General features: G+C 41.7%; 1 protein-coding gene across 1 annotated transcript in view; it reads right to left on the reverse strand.

Moving 5' to 3' along the window:
* The window catches only part of zswim6 (zinc finger, SWIM-type containing 6), a 40340-nt gene extending 17643 nt beyond the window's left edge, over positions 1–22697 (reverse strand). Inside the window, exon 1 of the mRNA XM_069701475.1 lies at positions 21945–22697. Coding sequence (XP_069557576.1) covers positions 21945–22371 — 427 coding nt within the window. The 5' untranslated portion in view covers positions 22372–22697. The remainder of the gene's footprint in view (positions 1–21944) is intronic.
* Between the last annotated feature and the right edge of the window lie 1445 nt (positions 22698–24142).

Below are 24142 nucleotides of genomic sequence, written 5' to 3' on the forward strand. Positions count from 1 at the left end.
GAGAGAGAGAGAGAGAGAGAGACTGGAGAGGAGGGAGGAGGCCGCCGCTGTGCTGCTGGAAAAATCGGTATGCCCTCAGCTGAGAGTGTGTGAGCGGCGCACATGCAGGAGTGTAAGCTTGGCGGCGGGCCAAAGCCCTGAGCTCAGCATTCTGTAATGCACTTCCTCTCTCTCTGTGTGTGTGTGTGTGTGTGTGTGTGTGTGTGTGTGTGTGTGTGTGTGTGTGTGTGTGTGTGTGTGTGTGTGTGTGTGTGTGTGTGTGTGTGTGTGTGTGTGTGTGTGTGTGTGTGTCTTCTCTTCGAAGCTTGCATAATACAGTTCTGAGCACCCCGCATAGCAACCAAACTTAACTCCTTCACTCCCGTTTAATACCGGTCCGATGAAGGACTTTCCGAGGAACCTTTTATCTGTGCAAAGATTGGGAAAGTTAGCCGGCTGATTTTCACGTTATTTCCACGTCAGATTTGAAGGTAGACCTTTTCATCAGGGATCATGGATGTCTTCTTCTGTATGAATGCTTAACGACTCACTGCATCTATCAGAAGATTTCTAGACTTAAATCGCGTTTCCAGCCAAAGCCCCCCCCCGAACTTCTAGTTTCAGGAACTAAAGCTTCCTCTAGTGCTGCTATCTGCGTTTCCATGCCGGTCTAAAGATTTTCTTGCACCTAAAAGCGGTTTGCCAAGTCAGTTTAACAAAAGGAGGAGAAGAGGAGCCCCTGGCTACCAGGCGGTTGGTACAACGTTTGTGGTACCGTGAGATTAGATGCTGCATTAGAAACAGGACAAACATGGAAAGACTATTACAGCCGTTGAAAAGTTCTTCCAATAATAGTCAAATAGTTTGCATCAATTATTAAATAGTATTTCGCTTACGATGCCCGACCCTAGTAGACCTTCGATTGACAATTTTCGTATTCAAGTCCTACTGGATGTCTGCATTAACTGCATTAATGCTTAACAAGGCAGAAGTTGGCCAGAAGTTGGCCCCTGAATTTAGCTGAAACTTGGCCAGGATTTGGCGTGGATATGGCCTGGGACTTTGGCCTGAACAAAGCTTAAACTTGGCCTAGACTAAACTTAAACTTGGATTGGACTCGGCCTTTGGTTGAATTTTCCCTAATTGTTTCGTGTTCTCACTAACTCCAGATTTATCTGTGTGCAATTGACCTTCCAGGCCACCGTAGAAACGGAGAATTTTTCAAGCACCCCGAATGCACTCGCCTGGAAACTGACGTCGAACACTCGGCTCCCAGTTAAGCCCGAGGTGGTCGACTTAAGCTGTCTCTATAGGATTCAGTAAAGGGGGGGAGGGGGGGGGAGAAGGGACTGAAAGGGGGGGGGGGGGGGTTGAAAACAAGCGCCGGATGTTAGCCGGTGAAAGAGCAGCTCCCTACAGAGTTCAGCCCGAGGAGACCTTCATGCCAGGGGGGAGATGGGGGGAGGGGGGGGGCGTCTCAGCTATGTGGCCTTCATTTAACAGGACCCAGCACACAAAAGACCCCCCCACCCGCCTACGTTATATACAAGTATACACACCAGTCAGCTCAGCCGTGTAGCCAGGCGGAAGTGAAAGCTTCTCAGCCAAAGGTGTGCTTTGTGTTTACTAGTGTGTGTGTGTGTGTGTGTGTGTGTGTGTGTGTGTGTGTGTGTGTGTGTGTGTGTGTGTGTGTGTGTGTGTGTGTGTGTGTGTGTCCTCCCAGTGACAATTGGGGAAGCTAATCTCTCGCCCGTGGAGATGGTGAGGAGCCTCTGGGGCTGCGGGAAGGAGCGGTAAACAACCAATCAATAGTCACGACGGGCTGATCGCCATCTCTACTTTAATGACTGGTTTTCAGATCAGCTCGCACTTAGAGAAGCTTGTGGCGGAGCTGCTTGATGCTAACTGCGACTGCAGCACATTTCATTGATTGGACCGTTTGTCACCGCAGTAGCAGATCTAATGGTCCGCCGACCAACAATAAGTTTATAATGAATCTTTCTCTCAAATTTCTCAGACTTTTCCTGCTTAAAAGGCTGAACGCACTCGATTTTGTATAAAGAACAAACCGGCGAACGACTGACAATTTGCTAACCGTTGGCAAACAAACAAAGCGAGATTCTTGTTAAACGCCTCATCAAAACAAACAACAACAACAACGCCGGAAATGACTCCATTAAACAATGTGCTTTAATATAAGTCCGAAAATATCAGGGATTGCGGGGATTTTTTTTCTTTACTTTCCGATACATTTTTGAAATGAATAACAGGGACGTGGTGCTATTTGTTTAAGTACCGGAGTGCACCAGTGACGTGAACAAGCGAACACGCTGGCACGCACGGTTAAATCGTGGCTTCGTTTCTGAGACTGTGTAGCAAAAGGTTTGCTCCTACGGTGGAAAGTTGAGTTAAGTTTACATACAATTGTCAAGCGTGTATATTTCCATCGTTTTGAATAAAAGGATTACTCATTTTAAATTTCTTAAGTACACGTTTCCCACAAATGTTTCAGAATAAAAGCCTTTTTAAAAAGTGTCCGTCTACTGAAACGCTGGGCGGCTTTTCATTTGAAACAGATACAGGAAGTGTAAGAAGACAAACGGTGGCGGATCAAGAGAACTACGAGCATTTACTTCGTAGCGGCGGAGCGTCGTTCCCGTCTGCTCCGGCAGCTCTGCACGTATGATTAATATGAATTTTTATTTATTTTATTTTTTTTACGCGGTAAACGGGTGACTGTAAACGGCGGGTGAGGGGCGGAGGATTAGCATACAATCAGCTGTGTTGGAGATCCACTGTTAATAAGGTAATGTGTAAGAAAAGGGGGGGTTTGTAAGGAGCTGGAGGATGTACCTCCATGCGAGCTCAAAAGGAGGTCAATGAGGATTTGAGTTAACTGGGTCAATCTGTGTCCCTCTTAAGAACTCCTGCATCTCCTTCCTGGCAGTACGAACCGACTAATCAATGCTCACACGCACCAGCCAATAAATATGTCGAACCTGGCACCGCGCCTGATGCCGGTTTTAGCCCCTAAAAGGGACTACGGTTAAAGCCAGTCATCTGCCTCTTCTTGCAGTCCTTTTGGAAACAGAAATGTAGAAATAGCAAACTGTGCTGAAATACTACACGGCTGAAGGAGTCCTCCTCGACCAAGTTGACAGATATTCCTCAGCTGTGTCAGGAAAAACAAAAGAGGCCGCCTTCGGTCTCATCACTCAGACAAGAAAACGACTCCTCCAGCGAAACACGGCGGTTTACGTCGTCCAATAAAACAAAAAGGGGACTTTGGCTGAATTGTGTGTCTAATTGCTGCCGTTCGGGCTCCAATGAGGGCTGTCTGGACGACTTAGAGAAACACGGGCCTTTTGACCGCGAGGAAAAAACCTCTCGGAAAGCAGCAGCACACAAATCGATGATAAGAACAACTATCAAAGCACTTAGAGATGCTGCAGTTCGTACCGCACGCATGTAATACTTTTGGAGGCTGATAAATGCAGGTGTCACACGAGGCTTTCGAGTTTTACGCAGACTATAATGTAAGTCTGAGACGGCTTTATTCCTCATCTTTATTTTACTTCAATCGCCTGATTATTTTTTTGATTAGTCGATCACTTGTTTGATCTTTAAATCGTCCAAATACCAAAAAAGATAACGGAGATAATCAGATGTTTTGCGGTACGAAACTCAAGAGATATTCAGTTTATATTTACATAAAATAAATAAGAGAAAAGCAGCAAATTTGTACGTTTAATTAGCTGGAACCTGCAAATGTTTTGTCATTTTTGCAAAGTTATGCAAGCCAATAACTGTAAAAAAAAAATATTCCTGCAGCTAACCTGTTTGTTTTTTGCCTGTATTAAAGGTATTTTTTAGCATTGATTAAAATGCTTTATACTGTAATAAATTATTTTTTTATCCTTTAATTTTCCTTAATATTGGCTGTTTCATGTTCACAGATGACATTAGCTTGAGTTTTTATGAAGTCAGATTTAAATATATTCTCAAAAACAGGAAGATTTACATATATTTATAGCTATAAGTAATGGAGACAGGTGTTTTTATTATTATTATTATTTCTGTCAATGAGGGTGAAACATGTCCTTTGGTTTGTAACAGTAAAAATACTGATAATTTACTCAATTATATGCAACATATAAAAACAATGCAGTTTGACGGTGCAATAGTACTGTTATTTTGTGTGTTTATATTTATTTAACATACAATTTAACATACAAGTGACCTCACTGCGTGGACACGTGAATTAAAGTCAGCAGTGCCGGTGGAACATTAACTCAAGCAGGGTCGGACTACCAGCTGGGGAAAGTCGGCAGTTGCCCAGCGGCCACCGAAACCAACGAGGACTCATCTTTGGAGAAGCTTTAACAATGACTCAACACGATTTCTTAACAATCAATAACTCATTAAATAATTATTTTAGCTTTAGACTGCTGCTTGGTTTCTCAGGTACCTAAGGAAATAATAAATTGAAATATATTTTAGAGGGAAATATTGTTTTTACCTGACATTGTTTTTAGGTTTAGTTTAGTTTTAGTAAACAATTAATTGTTGAAGATTAAATTGACAGTTTCCGGTCCTTTTTGATTTGTGTTGTCTTGATGAAAGCAGTGCTAGTTGGGATCACCTGGTCACATTTCAGACAGTGGTTTTCCATCAGATGGTTTCCTTTAAAGAACAATTTCAGGTCGAAATAAATCAAATCATTCAATATTTTACACATACTTAAAGAAAAGTTTTTGTTTTTTTTATCTAATTCCAAGCAGAGTTTTACTTTTTACTTGCGTATCCCAGAGTATTAAATACAATAAAGTATTTCCATTGTTTATTCTGTAACTTCCTCCACAGTAAAAAAAATATGCACATCGTGTGGCCCCAGTGCCTGTTAGTGACAGAGTCAATTTGACTTTGGTGTTTAAAATAATTCCGAAAACAGCCTCCAGAGTTGACACTTCGCTCCTCCGGGGAGGATCGTGGACAGAAACAAATGTGAATCTCACCGGCGTTTTTACGTCAGCGAGCCACTACTAAGACGAAAAGAACAACGGCCATCGGAGGTTTGACAGGAGAGGATTTTCACCTCCATTTGTCTGAGTGCTGTCTGTTCCCGGTGTGCTCGGTGAAAAGTCATTTGTTTATAGCCTCCGAGGAGCATCGGCGAGCCGGCCGGAGCCTCTCCCCTCCAAATGCATTTGTTCCCACTCCTGAGATGCAGCTCGGCCTCCGCAGAGATCCTCGCTGCCGCCGCTAATGAGCTCAGGATTCCCTCGAAGACGGAAATCAAATCAAATAGAAGCTTTTAGTGTTTGCTCACACGTTGATCTGATTCGACTTTATTAAATCTGGTTTTCCACGACACTGAATATTCTCTGAATCGAGTGTCAAAGGACTTGTTGGACGTTTATTATTCTATAACCGAATATGAAGCCAAAAGCAGGACGTGGTTATCTTAGTTTAGCTTCGTTTAGCATACAGACCGGAAACAGGATTAAACAGCGAGTCTGTCTCCATATAAAAGTACTCAAATCTACTTCTGAAGTTCATCTCATTTGTTAAATCTGCACAAAAAACAAACGTGTTGAGATTTTATGTGGATAATATCTTGGATTATTTCTTGCCGCGTTTTTTAAGGTGTTTTCCCGTCTTTATTGTGTTAATTTAAAGTGTGACACGTCACACAAAATGCTGAAGAATAAAACCCTGCAGGCTTCATGTAAACTCTGTCTCTCTTCATGAGGCTCGCCAGTGTGACCTCTGACCTCGGCACTGACACAAGGTGCTTCCTTGAGGACACAAACAGCCCGACGGTATGAAGTCTTTGTTTGTGTGTGCAAACTGTCTGTGTGGAGGAAGGCAGAACATTTAAATCGTATGTGAGCTCTGTTAAATGTCGCCCAGATGTTTTCATGTGTCCATGTTTTCACAATCTTTTTGAATTTTAGAAACATTTGCAGCCACGTGACCAAAAAACCCACCGTGTCCAGTGAGCATTATTCGTGGACTGTACAGTGCATCTGGAAAGAATTCACAGCGCTTCACTTTTTCCACATTTTGTTATGTTACAACCTTATTCCAAAATGGATTAAATTCATTTTTTTCCTCAAAATTCTACACATAATATCCCATAATGACAAAGTGAAAAAAGTTTGTTTAAAATCTAATAAAAATAAAGAACGAAAATATAACACGTACATAAATATTCACAGCCTTTGCTCAATACTTTGTTGAAGCACCTTTGACAGCAATTGGCCTCAAGTCTTTTTGAGTATGATGCTACAAGCTTGGCACACCTATTTTTGGAAAGTTTTTCCCATTCTTCTTTGCAGGACCTCTCAAGCTCCATCAGGTTGGATGGGGAGCGTCGGTGCATAGCCATTTTCAGATCTCTCCAGAGATGTTCAATCAGGTTGAAGTCTGGGCTCTGGCTGGGCCACTCAAAGACATTCACAGAGTTGTCCCGAAGCCATTCCTTTGTTATCTTGGCTGTGTGCTTCGGGTCGTTGTCCTGTTGGAAGATGAACCTTCGCCCCAGTCTGAGGTCCAGAGATCTCTGGAGCAGGTTTTCATCAAGGATGTCTCTGTACATTACTGCATTCATCTTTCCCTCGAACCCGACTAGTCTCCCAGTTCCTGCCGCTGAAAAACCTCCCCACAGCATGATGCTGCCACCACCATGCTTCACCGTAGAGATGGTATTGGCCAGGTGATGAGCGGTGCCTGGTTTCCTCCAAACATGACGCTTGGCATTCAGGCCAAAGAGTTCAATCTTTGTTTCATCAGACCAGAGAATTTAGTTTCTCATGGTCTGACAGTCCTTCAGGTGCCTTTTGGTAAACTCCAGGTGGGCTGTCATGTGCCTTTTACTGAGGAGTGGCTTCCGTCTGGCCACTCTACCATACAGGCCTGCTTGGTGGAGTGCTGCAGAGAGGATTGTCCTTCTGGAAGGTTCTCCTCTCTTCACAGAGCAACGTCGGAGCTCCGTCAGAGTGACCATCGGGTTCTTGGTCACCTCCCTGACTAAGGCCCTTCTCCCCCGATCGCTCAGCCAACTCTAGGAAGAGTCCTGGTGGTTCCAAACTTCTTCCATTTACGGATGATGGAGGCCACTGTGCTCATTGGGACCTTCAATGCTGCAGACATTTTTCTGTACCCTTCCCCAGATCTGTGCCTCGATACAATCCTGTCTCAGAGGCATATATACAATTCTTTGGACTTCATGGCTTGGTTTGTGCTCTGACATGCACTGTCAACTGTAGGACCTTATATAGACGGTGTGTGCCTTAACAAATCATGTCCAATCAACTGAATTTACCAGGTGGACTCCAATGAAGTTGTAGAAACATCTCAAGGATGATCAGGGGAAACAGGCTGCACCTGAGCTCAATTTTGAGTGTCATGGCAAAGGCTGTGAATACTTATGTACATGTGATTTTTCCGTTTTTTTAAAATTTTTAATAGGTTTTTTTCACGTCATCATTATGGGGTATTGTGTGTAGAACTTTGAGGAAAAAAAATAATTTAATCCATTTTGGAATAAAGCTGTAACATAACAAAATGTGGAAAAAGTGAAGTGATGTGAATACTTTCCAGATGCACTGTATATAAAAGTGTTTGTAGCTTCCAGGTCTGAAAAATTAGGCCGATGCAGTGTCTTAAGCTGCAATACCACTGAGTGCCACTAGAGGTTGGTTTGATTGACAGGCCTGAGGTGCAGTCAGGCTACAGCTATCGGTGGGCGGGACGTAGTATCGTCAGGTTTCCAATCAGATCAGTCAGATCCACCGCTGGCTCCTCCCCCAGCTCGTCCAAATATGGTCACTTCCTGCTCCAAACCGCTCCGAACTAACAAGATGGTGACGGACAGAATCTGAACTGGGTGCTTCATAACGTTCACAAACCAACGGGTGACGTCATAGATGGTTGCTGATTGTATTTAACCAACTGTTGTGGTATTGTACATTAAGGCACTTCTACTTTGGATTCATGATTTGGAGCTTTAATTTGCTTACTTTCTTTTGTTTGTATTGTGAGTAGGTTTTTTTTTAAAGTTTTTTTTTTCTAAAGGCCCATTTAAAGACAGGCATTGCAAAACTATCTTACATAAGCTGTGGTCCATGCAGTGCTCGTCCCTGTACATCAGTCAAATCTGATGTGTACCTTCCAACCCGCCCCGAGCTCCTCCTTGTTTCTGGTCGCCTGACAGCAACTATTTAACTGTCGCCGTGACATCACAACGAGCCTCCGAGAGAAAAGAATGCTTTCCTCCGTCGTCACCGCGGAGGAGGGGCCCCTCGCTGTCAAAACAGGATGCAGATCACACCTTATCATGGCATCAAAACCAGCAGCTCTAACCCTGTTTGGGATGAACACACGATTCGGCATGCTCAACGTTTCTGGGGAGAGAATCTCTCGGCTTAAACAAGCAGGTGTGACTGCAAGATAAACGTCGAGTCGTTGTTCTGCCCTCCTCCTGATCAATCTGAGTTTATTTTGGTTTCTGCTGTCTCACGTTATCGCTCTGAATACCTGCTCTCTTTGTCCTCTCTGCACCTCCAGCTGGAGCCGTGAGATTCGTCACATCACCTCGCTTCTGTTTCAACCTGCTGGTCTCTCGAAACTACACAGATTCATCGTCCTTAATAATAATAATAATAACAATAAATCTGACAGCAGCGGGCGGTAGATTTACAAAAGATCCATTAACACGTTTACTTTACTTGACGATAGCTCCATTTATACTTCGACTCGTTTATACTTCAGAGGGAATTTTTGCACTTTTTTACACAACTAAATTCACTTGACAGCTTTAGTTAGTCACTACAATTAGATAATTAATCAAAAACAACTTTAACCGGCAAACTTTTTTGGCAAGTCTTTTCTCAATTAGGTCATAATTTAAAGAAAAAATGAGATAATTAGGTGGTTTCTTCCACTGAGATTACAGAGAGTTGATTATTTTGAGGTTTTGGACCGTTGATGGGACAAAACAAGACATTTAATGACGCAGCATTTCTGCTTTGGGACATTGTGATCGACGTTTTTCACTGTTTTTGAATGTTTTATAAACTAAACAATCAATCCAGAAAGATACTCGTCAGATTGATCGATAATTAAAATAACCTGCAGTTGCAGTTGTGCCTTAGAGATAATAATAAAAAAAATATATAAAAAAAAATATAAAAAAACATACAACAAGCTTTTCTCCTCTAAAACACTCACATGGTTGTATTTAAATAACTGTTTGAGGCCCTAAAAGGTCCAAACATCTAAAGAACTGTTGGTGTGAACTTCCAAACTGCACATAAAAGTCATTAAAAGAAGCTGCCACAACAGTAAATGCATCACAGCCTAATCCTCCTGCAGTACTTTCCATAATACTTCTCTACTTTGACTTCAGTAGGAGTTTGATCACTTGAAAACTTCCTCCACTTTCGACCCGGCGTGCAGCTGCACACATTCATCCGATCATCCCTCCCTCTGCGGGCCGCCGCTCCCCGTTTTAAACTGCATTAAAGCCCAGTCGATGCGGTTTTCAAGTGCATCCATCGCACGTACCGACATTACTCATCTTCAGCAGATGAAAACAATGACTCAACTTGTAGGCGCATGCCAGGCATACCCTGGAAAACATAGCGGATGAGTGTGCAGGGCCTGTGAGAGCCTGTGTCATCCCGGAGGTGAGTTTTGGAGAGCTGCTAAAGAAATCGATAGTCAGGCTGATCCAAATACGATTATTAGGAATTCGTTTCAATCGTCAGTTGAAGGAGTAGTCCATCATGTCATCATGTCGAAACTCTAACCACGAGATCCGAAGCAAAGTCTGAGAAAACCTGTGTTTTAAGCTGCAGGTACACAGTTTAAAAGTCTTATGGAAAGATCGAGATATAATATTATATATCTGTTATATAGTAGGATAACGTCCATAGCATAGATGGATATGAAACTCTCCTAGTTACATACACAATTTTAAGTGTTAAAAAGTATCTGGTTCATCAATAAAAATTAAAAAATACATTAAAAAAAAAAAACAACATATGGTGAGATGTTAACTACAACTCCTAAGATGCATTTTTGCAAAAAAACAAAACAACATCCAAATGTGCAGCGTAAATTAATTAACTGTTGAATTCTTGTACAAAGTGTATTGAATTCACTCTCACTGGCTTCTTCTCCAAAGCGACAGCATCCGAGGATTATGGTTATGGTAGTACTTAAAGAATTACATTCAGCTGAGAGGGAATTAACAGAACATTGATCTGCAACCATTTCTTTCTTTTTTGTAATTGTTCAAGTACATTAAAATACTATTTAAAAAATGCCAAACATTTGATAATCTTTGAGTCTGAAAAGTAAGAATTTGGTTCTTTTGCTTGTCGTAAGTTAAATGTCAAATAACGTTAAAAGAAAATGCCAAACATTTGATAATCTTTGAGTCTGAAAAGTAAGAATTTGGTTCTTTTGCTTGTCGTAAGTTAAATGTCAAATAACGTTAAAAGAAAATGCCAAAGTGGGAATACAGGATGGAAAAAAAATGGCCACTCCTTCCACTGCACACCTATAAAAACTGAAATACACAACTGAATCACGGAAAATGTAGTATGCAGAATGTTTAAAACTAAAGTTCAAGGTATTAAACAACTTAAAATGTATCACAACGTTGTCAAGCACAACAAGCCTGTCACGCCTGTTCCAGCCAACACCGCAAAACCCAAAGACTCTTCGGCTTTCCATCACATAACACGCAGAAAAGCAGTAAGTCCTCACAGCGATGAGGTTTTTGTTTGATTATCAAACGATTCATACAACGGTTTCATGAAACTAAAAAGTCAGGAGGAAACTTGTCTCGTGGCAGCGACAGTTTGCCTGCGAGTCTTCAGACAACAATGAAAACAACCAAATAGTTTCAGGACGAGCCTTAAAACCTGGTTTTACTTGTCTAAATCTGAACTTTCGAGGCTTCGAGGCACTCGCTTCTATGAGTCAGAGATTCTTGGGAGCCACGCTGGGAGGACGGGGAAAAAGCCTGCAGCTGCAGTTGGACCAGGAGAACCAGCTCATTCGCTGGTTGTTACAGACTCAGACGGAAAGTGCGAAAGGCGGAGCATGCAAAGAGGCCGAATAATATACTGAAAGCAGACCATGGAAAGTGGATGGGTTACAGGTCTCGTGACGGCCGTCGATGGATTTACATTGTAGTAGCAAACAGTCTGAGCACTTTGTGGATTTGGCTAAACAAACACGGACGATTTCGCTCCCTGGGTCAAACAAGCACAGACATATAGATACCGAGAGCAGATGGCAGGAGCGTTATCTGGCCGAGCAGGTTCACAAGCAGGAAGGGCGAACGCCGGAACGTAAAATTTGACTTCCCCCACACTTTTTGTGTAAAATAAATAAACTAAAATGATACCGGACCTGCAGAAGAGGATATATATGTATATATATATCCTCTATATATATATATATATATATAGGTGGAGTCTAAAAATCAAGATGCGATGTGCCATCTATTTCCATGATGTAGCCTACTGTTAGCACGTTTAGCCACCTGTCTCTTTATAGCAAACGTTTGGGAGAACGCCCCTTGATATCAGGTTTACATAAATATATACTCTGAAGTTAGAGGCTCTTAAGCTTCATTAACAAGCTCCAGAGTCCAGTTGTGTTGATGTCGTGCAGTTCGTTTTTTAAATTTTTTTTAATTTAACTCAAGTGGAAACCAGCCCCGACAAATGTGGTCACTTTTTGCCCTAGCGTGCTAATGTTAGCACCGATTTAGACATTTCTCTTTTGGATCTCAAAGACAGGTGCTGACTACCATTAGCAGTCTATCCTTCATTGCCGGTAGTGATGGCAAGCTATTTAAGTTTGTGTTTCAGTCTGAAGTATGAAGCCAGCAAAGAGAAAAAGATTTGGCCTCGCTTGCCACCATTAGCGTTTATGTCCACTCGACATTCGTTTCAGTTCCTGTTATTTCACTTAATCAGCTTATGACTGAAAAAGGGGGCTGGCCAGAATGAGGAGTCTGTTGTTTACTTAAGCAACATTACACTTGAGGGTGTGCCTTAATGTTGTTATTGGCGCGACAGTGATGCGGACAGGAGGTCCGTAAGCATCACTTAAGTGCCAATAATGACATTAAAACGGGCGATCGGAGCGACCAAAAAGGACCAAAAGAAACCCGACTTCACTAAATGGGTCACATTTAATCGACCTATGACAAGTAAAAACTCCATTACATCGCATAGTATATGAAATTCATTTCCAATTATATATTCCTATTGAGAAGGTGGAGCGATATCTCTAGTGATGAGCCGGGTGTGACGTCATGATGGTTTGAGCACGGTCCAAATGGACAGTTGACCAATCAGATCGCTGGGTCGGAACTACTTGTTGTATAACTGCTTAAAAAGTTGAGTCCCACTAGCCGTTACTTTTGGCTCATTTTCGGCAAACTGTTAAAGAAGGGTGGTTAAGCAAACATTAGTTTCTCTTTAGGGAGGTGTGTGTGTACCGGTGAAAACCACCAGCAGTTAGTCAACCTTTGACCTCTAAAATCCGTGTGTTATTCTATGATTTGCAACCAAAATACGTATTTTCAAAACCAAAAAGATCAGAAACATCAGACCCAAGCTGGATACTTAAATACAAATTATGAACACTTGTATCACCTGCCAACACAAACATTACACCAGCGCTAACATCTGAATGAGAACAGCAACGTAGGTGATGCGACCACTGCTTCAAAAATAAATCAAACCCAAATGTCTTTATCCAGGTAAGACCATATTAAACGCCAGCGAGGCCACGGAGGATAGATATGCAGAGGAGAGGAGCATCCGTCTTCATTAGCACGCTCCGGCTGAGAGCTAAAGTAACAGCCTCTGATGGATGGCACCTTTAAGTTCCCATTAAAAAGGTAAGCATTGCTCATAAGCAGCTTCTGATGAGCACTCGGCCCGGGAGAGGTGAGCCGCCCGCTCTACAAAGAAACAGCTTCCTCTCACCACGGACCCATCATCCTTCATTTTCCCCAGAACAGAAGAGATGAAGACCGTTTGAAACGCTTGGAGCACTTCACCTGTTCTGAACTAAAGCGCCCTGTTTTTGAGCTGCAGCCGAGGTCCGAAGGGCCCTCGTCTTCAGGGACCACGGGGGGCCGGGGTTTCCCATGAGCTCAGTGCTGCGCCAGGCTTGCTGAGTCAGCGTTGGGCTGAAAAAAAACAACTCCCCCAACGCTGAGAAAAGAGACCACTGCAGACTCTGAGAGGCAAAAGTGTGTCCAAAGCTAAAATAATTAGTCAATTAATCAATTAACTGATTATCAGACAAACAATGAAACCTTTCAAGCAAAATTGGCAAAATTTTCCCGATTCCAGCTTCTTAACTTTGGGAATTTGCTTCTTTTTTTAAGGCTAATGTGATAGAAATGCAACAAACGACAGTTTTTATTATTGATTAACCTGCCAATTATTTTCTCAATTAATTTTTTTTTCAAATACCTTCAACCAACAGTCCAAAACCCAAAAATATTCAGTTCACCAAAGCGAAGAAAAGTCTCAAATATTCACATCTGAGGAGCCTGAACCTCAAAATGTTTATTTTGTTTGATTAATTTTGTGTAAGTCACATAATTGATTGATTGATTAATTTTTATATCATTAACTAAATTGTGATGAAACATTTTTCTCTATTTTCAGACACTCAAGTTCTTTTTCACAAAAAATGCTTAATTTCAGCCTCTGAATTGTGCGAATTTGCAGTTTTTTGTCTTAATTGATAATAAACCAGAATAACTCTGCAACTAGCAATATTATTCATTATTGATGAACCTACAGATAATTTTCTCAATATAAAAAGCTCAAGGTGACTTGTTCAAGTAACTTGTTTTTATGTCACAATGGACAAAGAGAAGTCACAAATCTTCAAATCTTAGGATCTTGAACCTGTACATGTTTTATATTGTCAGACTAAATTGTGATTGTGAACATTTTCATTAATTTCTTACAAAAATTCCAGCTTCCCAATTGTGGAAATTTCCTGCTTTTCTTTGTCTTATGTGACCATAAACCTGAACAGGACTACAACCAATAGTAATATTTTTTATTGATTAACCTACAGATTATTTTCTCAATATAAACTCTCCTCTCCTTTCCTTTCCTCCCCTCCCCTCTCACCCCCTCCCTTCCCTCTCCCTCCTCTCCCGCGAGTTGAAGGTTAATGATGAAGAGATGTGGCCGAGGAATACTGATCAGAGAGACGTGGATGGATGTGGGAAAAGGAGTGACCCATTGAGGAGCAGCTGTGTTGGGAGATTAAGGGATAATTTTAACCACTAAACAACCTCTGTCTTTGACTGTGAAGATAGTGATGTCATGTGTTTTTGTTGTTGTCAATAAATCTCGTGAAAAACACAAAAAACAAACAGGTATCATGTGTTTAAAGCCTCATATGATCTTATTCCTGTGTGCTGTAGAGCTCCATTGTTGTTCAAAGACTATTAAACACACACGCACACGGACACACACACGGACACACACAGACACACACAGACACACACACACGATCCTGCAGCCAGAGCAACAAATGTGTATTAATCCACCACAGAAAATAGTTCCCAAGAAGTGCTTCATGTTTGAGTAACTAAAAACTACAACGCTCAGTTGTTTTTAGAAGAATTAAAGTACATATTTATGACCCATGTTTCAAGTTTTAGATCTTCAGATGGATAAAATCCACTTTGCTCAGAAAGTATTTTTGCTTTTTGTTGATAAAAAGGTTAAAATACAGAATATTAGTAGCAGAAAAAGCCAATTAAAAGTGCAGAACGACCTGGAAAATACTTCCAGCAGCCGAACTCAAACCCGCCTCGGCTGCAGGCCACCGACGCTCGCCGCACGGCTCTCTGTCTTCATTTAACACACGTATGTTCACTCTACTGTAGAACCATTTTTCAAAATGGCAGCTTTTGCCAGTAGCCGGTCGTCGAGGCGTGTGCCCCGATGTTGCTCCAATAAAAATTGATCTCGCAGAACGCCAGCGTGCCGAGGTGCCGTTAACGCTGATCAACAGCGCGGCCGTTCCTCGGCGTGCTCACACAGCTTTGCATCATTCAGGAGGTGCGTGCCGATTCATCGATTCTTCATAAAATTGCAGACGAGAGACAGTGATCAGTGTCCACGAACGGCCAGAGGCTTCGTGTTTACATCAGTGTGTGTGGAAAAGAAGTTCAAAATATCAGGCTGAATTTTGCAGTTAACTATAAATATGCTCAAAGGGAAATTTTTAGTGGATACAATAAAAAATTTAACTGATCTATTAAAGCCTGAGGTGATAAAAATGTACTCGTGTTGATCGTTTTAGCCGAACGACGAACCAAAACACAAGTTTGCATTGAGAAACGCAGGAATTCTTCAGATTTGAGAAACTAGAAACAGAAAGTTTGATGTTTAAGTTAAAAAAATGTTTATATTTTAGATTTGTGTTCAGAGAAGTTAGAGAAAAAAATGCCCACCATGATGTTCGGGTCATGTTTTCTCTGCACACTTCCTGTTTCAGCATCTTAATTGTCAAAATTACAATATTTGTGTGTTTCCTGAAGTTTTTGCCATAAAAAGTAAACCTGGGGCCTCACGTCACAACTTCTGTCTTAAAAATGTTAGCAAAGCGTCACCAGAAAGACTTTTCCTCTCTAAACTTCACAAATGTTTTCATTCAAATTACTATGAAAATGGAATAAAAAGGGAAATAAATCCAATATTTGTCTGGAAAATATTGGAAATTTGTGTCGCAGTTTTTGGCAGAAACAGACTTTTTCTTTGTTTTCACTTGCTTGCTAATAATTAAAAACAGTTTTTTGTGTTATTAGTTAGAATTAGAATTTAACCTTTTTTGTCTGAATCACTTTTAAAAAAATATTTAGTTTAATTTGTTTGATACATCACTGGGAAGAGTCGCAAGGGGATCAGTGCGAATAAATTAAATTAAATATTGACGAAATATTTTAAAAGATTCGTTAAAATTTGTGTTTGATCGTCTCACGACCCCTCAGATGTATCAGGCGACCCTTTGAAGGGCCACAACCTCTACATTGAAAACCACTGGACTGGATTAGCTATCTATAAAGCTTTAACTATACGGCCACTTCAAGCAGCTTCAACACAGAAATAGAACTTAATATCAATGATAATTTGTTTACAAAATATTTGTGTAGTTTTAATTATGTAGGATTTTGAATGCAGAACTTTTACTAGGTGATTCTTGCTTTTTATGTAACTAATTATTTATTTATTTGGATTTTAGCATTTTGATGGAATGATTTACAAATGCAAAAAATTTTGACAAAATCAAACAAAAAATAGATTGAAATCACACACAAAAAACTCAGCAAAAATCAAGTACAAAGAAAAGGCAGTTTCATAATGAGCTGAACGGGCATTTTCCTGTTTCATTTTCTATGTTTAATGGGACCAATACAGTATAAATAAGTAGGTTTTTGTCCCCAGTTTCACAAACTGTTCTACCGGGACTTTTACTGAAGGACCCACCACTGCACATCAGGAGGAACACTTGTCTCGAGATGCTGCACCTCGCCGAGCCAAAACGGGCAAAATTGTGGCTGGACTCTGGTTTGGGTCGTTCCAGCGATTACAGAAGTGAACAAGAGATTTCACTGCTCGGTGCAACGCTGCCAGCAGACCCAAACCCAACCGAACGAGTATCACATGATGAAATGTGAGGAAAACCACACACACACACACACACACACACACACACACACTGCCAGCAGACTGAAGTTATCACCGCCGATTGGCCCTTGAAGCAACAGGCAGGTGACAGACTTCAGGACTGAGTCTCAAATTCTGAACTTCAGTGGACGAAATGACAGAAACGTTGATGTAAACTCGGTTTTAACACTTCCGAATACTAACTTTAAAGAATTTTAGGATTCTTTCAATCCCAAAGGAGAAAGTTTCAGCTCTCAGTGCTGCAGTAAATAATTATTCACCTCACTGATTAACCTGCTGATTAATCTCTTGAACAAGTAATGATTGTTTAGTAAATAAAATGTCAGAAAACTCAGGTAGAGATTTTAAAATATTCACTTTACTATGACACAAGACCGAGAAAAGCAACAAATAATCAACACATATTTGTTGTTTTTACTTGAAAAATTACATAAATTATCAGAAGAGTTGATGAATTGACGAATTATTTCCACCCACACTGTTTTAGGAGCATTGTTAGTTGGAAAAAAAAAACATGAAATTTCTTCTCTATTTATTCACACTAATCAGTAGGTTAATCAATACAAGGGCGGCACGGTGGTGCAGTGGTTAGCACTGTCGCCTCACAGCAAAAAGGTTCTGGGTTCGAATCCGGTCCTGGGCCTTTCTGTGCGGAGTTTGCATGTTCTCCCTGTGCTTGCGTGGGTTCTCTCCGGGTTCTCCGGCTTCCTCCCATCATCCAAAAACATGCACTTCAGGTCTAACAAAATCAAATGACAGGTCATCATTGTAAATGAGAATTGGTTCTCAATTGATTCTACCTGGTTAAATAAAGGTCATATATATAAAAAAAAATTTTTTTTTTTTTTTTCATCTGTACTAATAAACCCAATTCCATTGTCAGGATTTCCTTTGATTCCTGGCTGAGCAGAAGTAGAATAAAAGAGGAGTGTTTTCTATTTTCCCATCAACCACTAGTACTGAACACTGACAGCATCGATGTTTCAGCGACCTTTGACCCCAAGCAAATTAACGAGGGATCAAACGTGACCTAGTAACACACAGTAACACCAGTAGGAACACATTACAGCGCGTTTTGCCACCGCTGATAGAAACCTCCTGTTTCCCTGCCGGAGAGAACGTGAGGTTGTTTACGTCTTTAATTTTGCTGGCAAACAGCTTTCCAGTGTTTTACCGCCACCCTCTGGAGGCAGAAATGTATTTCTACCAGGCACCAGTTAAAACAAGTGAAAATATACTTTTTAGGACATAAACTATTCAATTTATTTATTTTTTTACAACTTAACGACTATTGGAAAGTTCACGAATCATGACTCATCTCGACAATGATTTCAGGAGTGGCATTCAGTTTTCTACAGACATTCATTGTCCACAGAGGATGAATCCTGATGACTCGACTGACTCTCCGACTTTTCCTTCACAGCTACCATCAGATTCATATTAACGTTTCTTAAATAATTACCTCAAAAATGTTTGGATTGCCATGAAATTTGGTGCAGACGCTAACATCCCCACCTTGGACTGTTTATTATTTGGCGATAATTTAACTTCATCTACTATTAATTTGCACTTTTGACCAAATAAAAACCTACAAAACCAAAAGTCGCAAGGTGGCTTTGTACTCGCATATTAGCATGCTGTAGTTCGCATTTACACTAGCTCGTAGCACCAACAGGCTCTTGAATTGGATTTCTACTTCTTTCTTTCTACTCGATGATGACGCACCACTGAAACTTAAATTACAAACTGATGTTTATCAAAAAGTGATCAAATAACTCTGCTCCACCAAAAAGAAATGAGACTATGATTTTTCAGCTGTTTGTACAGAAAATTTGCGTAAAACGGTTTTCCTGATTTCTGACCTGCTCTGTCTCTCTGCTTCACTGATTTGATCTTTTCTTCTACAACGTCTCCAGAAATCTTCAGATTTCTTCACACAGGATGTGTTTCTACTTTGTGACCCAGAGTTCAGAGTGAGTTGGACAAAAAAAAAAAAAAGGCTTCCATGTTCTTCAGCTGCACGAAACTCACCGCAGCTTCACACCAGAGGAGCTGTTCTTTAAAACATGTATACATAATGAAAGACGTGTGTGTGTGTGTGTGTGTGTGTGTGTGTGTGTGTGTGTGTGTGTGTGTGTGTGTGTGTGTGTGTGTGTGTGTGTGTGCTTTGTTTAGTGATTAAGTCTTTTAAAAATCCGCAGACTTTAATCAAATTTTTTTTGGTTTTTTTTGCATTAATCTGTAAAACTCTTTAATTTTGATGAGACTACTTTCAATTAAAAGCTCAGCGAAATGTTTAAGGCAATTAAAATTGCTGCAGGCAAGCGCTGCATCACTTAACAAAGGAATAATTACCACTTTACCGCTGAAAATCTTGCATTTGCATTTTTTTTCTGAGCCTCTAATGTTTGATTTTTTAGATTATTGTCATTATCTGTTAATCTGACGGTTATTTTCTGGACATTTTGCTCCATTAAACGTCAGAAAATGGTGTAAAATATCCATCAAATGTTCATTGAGCCCTTTTTTTTTTTTTTTTTTTTTTTTAGTTTAGCAATTTAAGACAAAAAAAATAAGCAATTGTTTTACATTTGTCAGTTGGGAAACAAGAAATTGTTGATATTTTTGCATCAATATGACTTAAAAATAGTCGATATTCATGTTAATAGACAAGACTGGAGAGAAGCAGCTTCCAGATCCACATCTGAGGAGCTGCACTACAAGAAAAAAAAAAAAAAGAAGTCCAACTTTAACTAAGCGCTGATGATTTGGGTTTGTTTTGAGGGTCCAGCACACGTGTGCCGATTCATTTCCTCCTCAAGGTCCGCTGCTGGAGAACCTCCCTCCTCCGGTGCAGCCCACACGTGGAGAGATTACATCTTTTATTTATCACTTCTTGGCTCTATTTTTCCAGCAAATTCCAGGCTAGGGTGCAATCAGTCAAGAAACCCTCCCTGTGTGTGTGTGTGTGTGTGTGTGTGTGTGTGTGTGTGTGTGTGTGTGTGTGTGTGTGTGTGTGTGTGTGTGTGTGTGTGTGTGTGTGTGTGTGTGTGTGTGTGTGTGTGACTACTGTTATTCCTCTAAGAATGCAAATTGAGCCCAGATTTAGTTTCTACCCGACAGAACCATTTCCACATATCTGGGAATATATCGGCCTCTCGTTCGTCTGTACTCACAGATACACAAAGCCAACATGAAGCTCCGGCGTTTGGACCAATCATCAGCCAGCAGTGACATCACCCGTCGGTTTGTGAACGTTATGAAGCCTCCAGTCCAGATTTTGTCCGTCACCGTCTTGCTGGTTCGGAGCAGGAAGTGACCATATTTGGACGAGCTGGGGGAGGAGCCAGCGGCGGATCTGATTGATCCGTTTAGAAACCTGCCGATACTACGTCCTGCCCATCGATAGCTGTAACCTGACTGCACCACAGGCCTGTCAATCAAACAGAGACCAAAAACACAACTTTTTGAAGCTTATTTTCTAATTAATGACGGATTATTTTCAGATGGACTTCCAGAAAACTAATAAGGAGGAGCGACTTTAGCAAATAACGCCGAGATAACCGGTGGAGACATTTTATTGACTTTGAATGAAGAAGTTGAATGGGAGTCTATGGAGCCGCAGGCTTTTTGGAGCCAACCTCTGGTGGCCCTCTGTGGTATTACATGTTAAGACACTTCTGCATCGGCCTCGTTTTTCAGACCTGGAAGCTACGAACACTTTTGTATTCAGTCTGTGGTTTGGAGGAAGAAGAGGGACAGGTCGTGCAGACATCCAAGCGTTCAAATTGAATTCAAACTAAGCATGCGGAGTAATGGGATTACAGCTCTCTGTGAGGAGCTGCTCCAACGTCTGTCTCCGTCAAAGTGAGCCATCTCTTCGTCTGCTTCCCTCGCAGCCTCCCTCTCGACAACACAAACCAGTTGGCTGCAGATTGGCGTGAATCACGGCCCGTTCTGGGAGGATCGCTGCGCCCAGTACGCTTCCTCCTTCAAGCTCAACAAGGGAGTGAAAAGATGCTTTTGTTTTCTTTGCTTTGCTTTCGCAAGCGACAGGAAGCTTGAGGGACTCACAGAATGAACATGAAAATAGGAACAAAGTGCCACAACTCACAATAGGACCGCCGGGGTATTTGTGATTAAAATCTCACGGAGGAGAGCCGAGCTCCTTTAACGGCACAGAAACGATTCGTGCTGCTGGCGGAGGAAAGTTGTCGAGCACAAGCGCACAGGTGTCTGTTCCTGTTTTACTCTCGGTGGGTTGTAAACAAACCGACGTACTGCGACTCTTGACTTTTTGCCTTTCAGGTGAGAAAAAAAATACTCATTTTTCTGCACTAAAAACATCCCCACCGCTCCCCTCAATCTAAATATAGCACAACAACAGTGCACATTTGACTGATTTCCAGCTCAGCAGCTGGTGTTTATCAGCTTGTCTCTGCAGCACAATGCTGATCAGACTCTGTGCACACCGGCGGAGCAGCCCACAGTGCATATTTCATTATGATTCGACAGCATATCAGCACACCGAACAGCTCATTCAGATGTAATGTGTGTCAGTTGAGACCCAACCCAACCCTGAGCACTTCCCTTATTACTCAATAGTTTTATGTAATCATTTAAAACTGATTTTCGAAAAAGGTCAGGCTGTGTATTAGTGGCTCATGCAAATATCCATCAGAAAAACTCCGCTTTAAAGCCACTGCATGCTTCTTCTTTTTTTTTTCTTTTTTTTTTTTTTTTAATAAGCAACACATAAACCAGCAGCTGCCAGTAAAATCGGGTTATTTACCTGTATTCAAACAAAAGTTTCACAGTAAACCCTGCTGATGTGTGGAGATGTGGTGTGGGGTGGGAGGGGGAGTCCCGGCCGCTTTAATTTCAACGCAATTAGAGCATTTTGAGGCTTGTTTCACATTCAAAGTGGCCCCGAGCTGAAGCAGGATTTAAATGCCCTCAGTCACACATTCCCATTCATGCAGGCAGCAGATTTAAAGCCCTTTGTAGCCTCTCCATGAGCCTGTCGCCCTTTGTTGTCAAACCCTGTCACTTTATCCGCCCGTGTTATCCGAGGCAGCACTTGTCTTATCATCATCAAACTGGTGGATTTTTCTGATGTTTTTTTTTTTTTTTTTTGGCCGGTTTTACTGCCGGGATGTTCGGATCCGTACCCGGTGAGCCCGGTCTCATCACATCACTCACCGACTTGCAGTACGTTGTCCACGCAGCCGCTCTCCAGCAGAGCGATGCCCCGTCGGAACGGCAGCCGCGTCTCGTCGCCGCTCTCCCCGGTACTTCCCATCTCCTCGCCGCCGGTGTTGAACGACGAGTACATGCAGATTTCCCGTTCGCTCCTCGGAAAAGACCAGTACACGATCCGTCTCTGCACGGGCTCCGGGATCCGCTCGAAACGCTCCTCTACCCTTTGAAACGGCCACTTCTCCGCGACTTTCCTCGCCGCGATATCCAGGAGGGACTCCGGGCTCTGAGTCCGGCTCGACTCGCCCTGGGTGGCGGCCGAGCCGCCGCACGAAGCCCCCGCGGCCCGCTGGCCTTGCCTACATGTTGCTCCGTAGCCCGGTCGACAGCAGAGCCGCTTGGCCGGGGGCTGCTGTACGCGCTCCGCCATGATAGCTCCGCTTTAACGGCGACGGAGGAAGTCAACGCAGCATATGAACGGGACGGGGACGGGAAGAGGTGAGCCACGGCGTGATTGTTGGCCGTGTATGGCCAAATCATCCTTTTAAGGGAACATGGGGGAGGAGCTTCTCCGGCTTGTCAAACCCCTTTGTTGACAAATGAAGGGAGGGCGGGGCCTGTCAGGCTGCCTCCTCGCGGAGCACGGACCCGGGGGCAGAATTCCCGCACGGCCGCTAATCCTTTGTGAGCCCCGTTTGAGACCCGAGAGAAAGGCTTTGAAAAGCGGGTAGTTGTATTCGGGACCTGCTTCCAGGCGGCGGCGGTTGTTGTTGTTTTTTTGTTGTTGTTTTTTTTTCTTATATCGGTGGGCGTGAACAGGTACTGCGCCTCGGGGAGAGGAGGTTTTGTCTGGCGGTGAACCGGAGCAGGCGGATCGAGCGCTGTGTGCCTGTGGGCGGTTGTTGGCCTGTCAACACTGGAGCCTCGTGGTTTTGGGGGGGGAGGGGTCAGCGAACGCAAGCACCGCCCCCCCCCCCCCTTCCTCCTGTGACGTTTACGGTCCACTGTGGAATGTTTAAAGAAAACACAGCTCATTATGGGATGCCCATTACTGCCAATAAAACAAAAAGAAAAGTCCTAATAATAAAAAAAAAAATGGTCACGTTAACGACATTTTTTTTGTACTTTCTGAGTGAAAGTGTTGACATATAAAAGCCCAAATTTAGAAAAATGTAAAATACATTTGTAATCATTGAGTAACGTTTTTTTTATTTTTAGCTCGTAATTTTTATGCTCATGATTTTGACTTTTCCTATATTTTTAACTTTTGAACTCATTTTGACATTTTATAAGTTAATTTATTATCATCTTTTATGATTTTTATATTATCTTTTTGCTTTATAACTCAAAACTTCCCACAATTTTTACTTTTATGTCCCAAATTTCACTTTGTATTTTATACTTCTTACTCTCTATTTGAATTTTTTTACTTTTTAATTCATAATTTTGATGTAATAAGTCCAAATTTGAGTGTTATTTTTTTTTTACTTAATGTGACCTGATAATTTGTACTTTTATGTTATGTTTATGAATTTTATAAAGTAACTGCTAACTTCTGTGTATCTGTCTATAAATTTTGTGGAGTAAAAAGTATAGTATTTCACTCTGAACCTGGGGTGAATGTATATATTAAGAAGTAGAAAATGAAAAAAAAAACCTACGTGTACCTGTCAATTCTTAAGTAATGTATTCGGTTACTTCCCATCACTGAACACAGTGTGCGATGAGGCTTGTAATAGTTTCGTCTACATCAACGTTCTCATCCCGAGTGAACCGGACGGAGTTCGCTCTGGTCACTTTGTTTTGGTCCTGTTGCCTTCAGGGTTCAACGTTATCGGCTGATTCGTTGCACTCACCTGGAAATAATAGCTTCAGTTTGAAACTGTTTTTCAGGTTGAACTGCTGCGTCCACATTCATTACTCTAAACTCATGGACGACTATTTTTTGTCAGATGCTTGCCTTACAGCCAAAGAAAATACCTAATATTACTTTACATGACTTTAAAAATAAGGGTATGATATTTTTTAATAGCTACCGTGAGCATCTCATTAGCTATTCGTACCACAAACACTGGAAACAGCCAGCATTAAATTCAAATGTGGAAAAATGCTCGTTTTGTTTGTCGACACTGTGTTTGCAGTCTTGAAATAATCGTTTAGGCTCTTACGAAGCTTTTTAAACTTCCACATCTACTGCTGTT

The sequence above is a fragment of the Brachyistius frenatus genome, unplaced genomic scaffold (genome assembly GCF_029030835.1).
Source record: "Brachyistius frenatus isolate BFR_SWC_R1_liver_20210118 unplaced genomic scaffold, ASM2903083v1 Contig_3, whole genome shotgun sequence".
In the NCBI taxonomy this organism is placed as follows: Eukaryota; Metazoa; Chordata; class Actinopteri; family Embiotocidae; genus Brachyistius; species Brachyistius frenatus.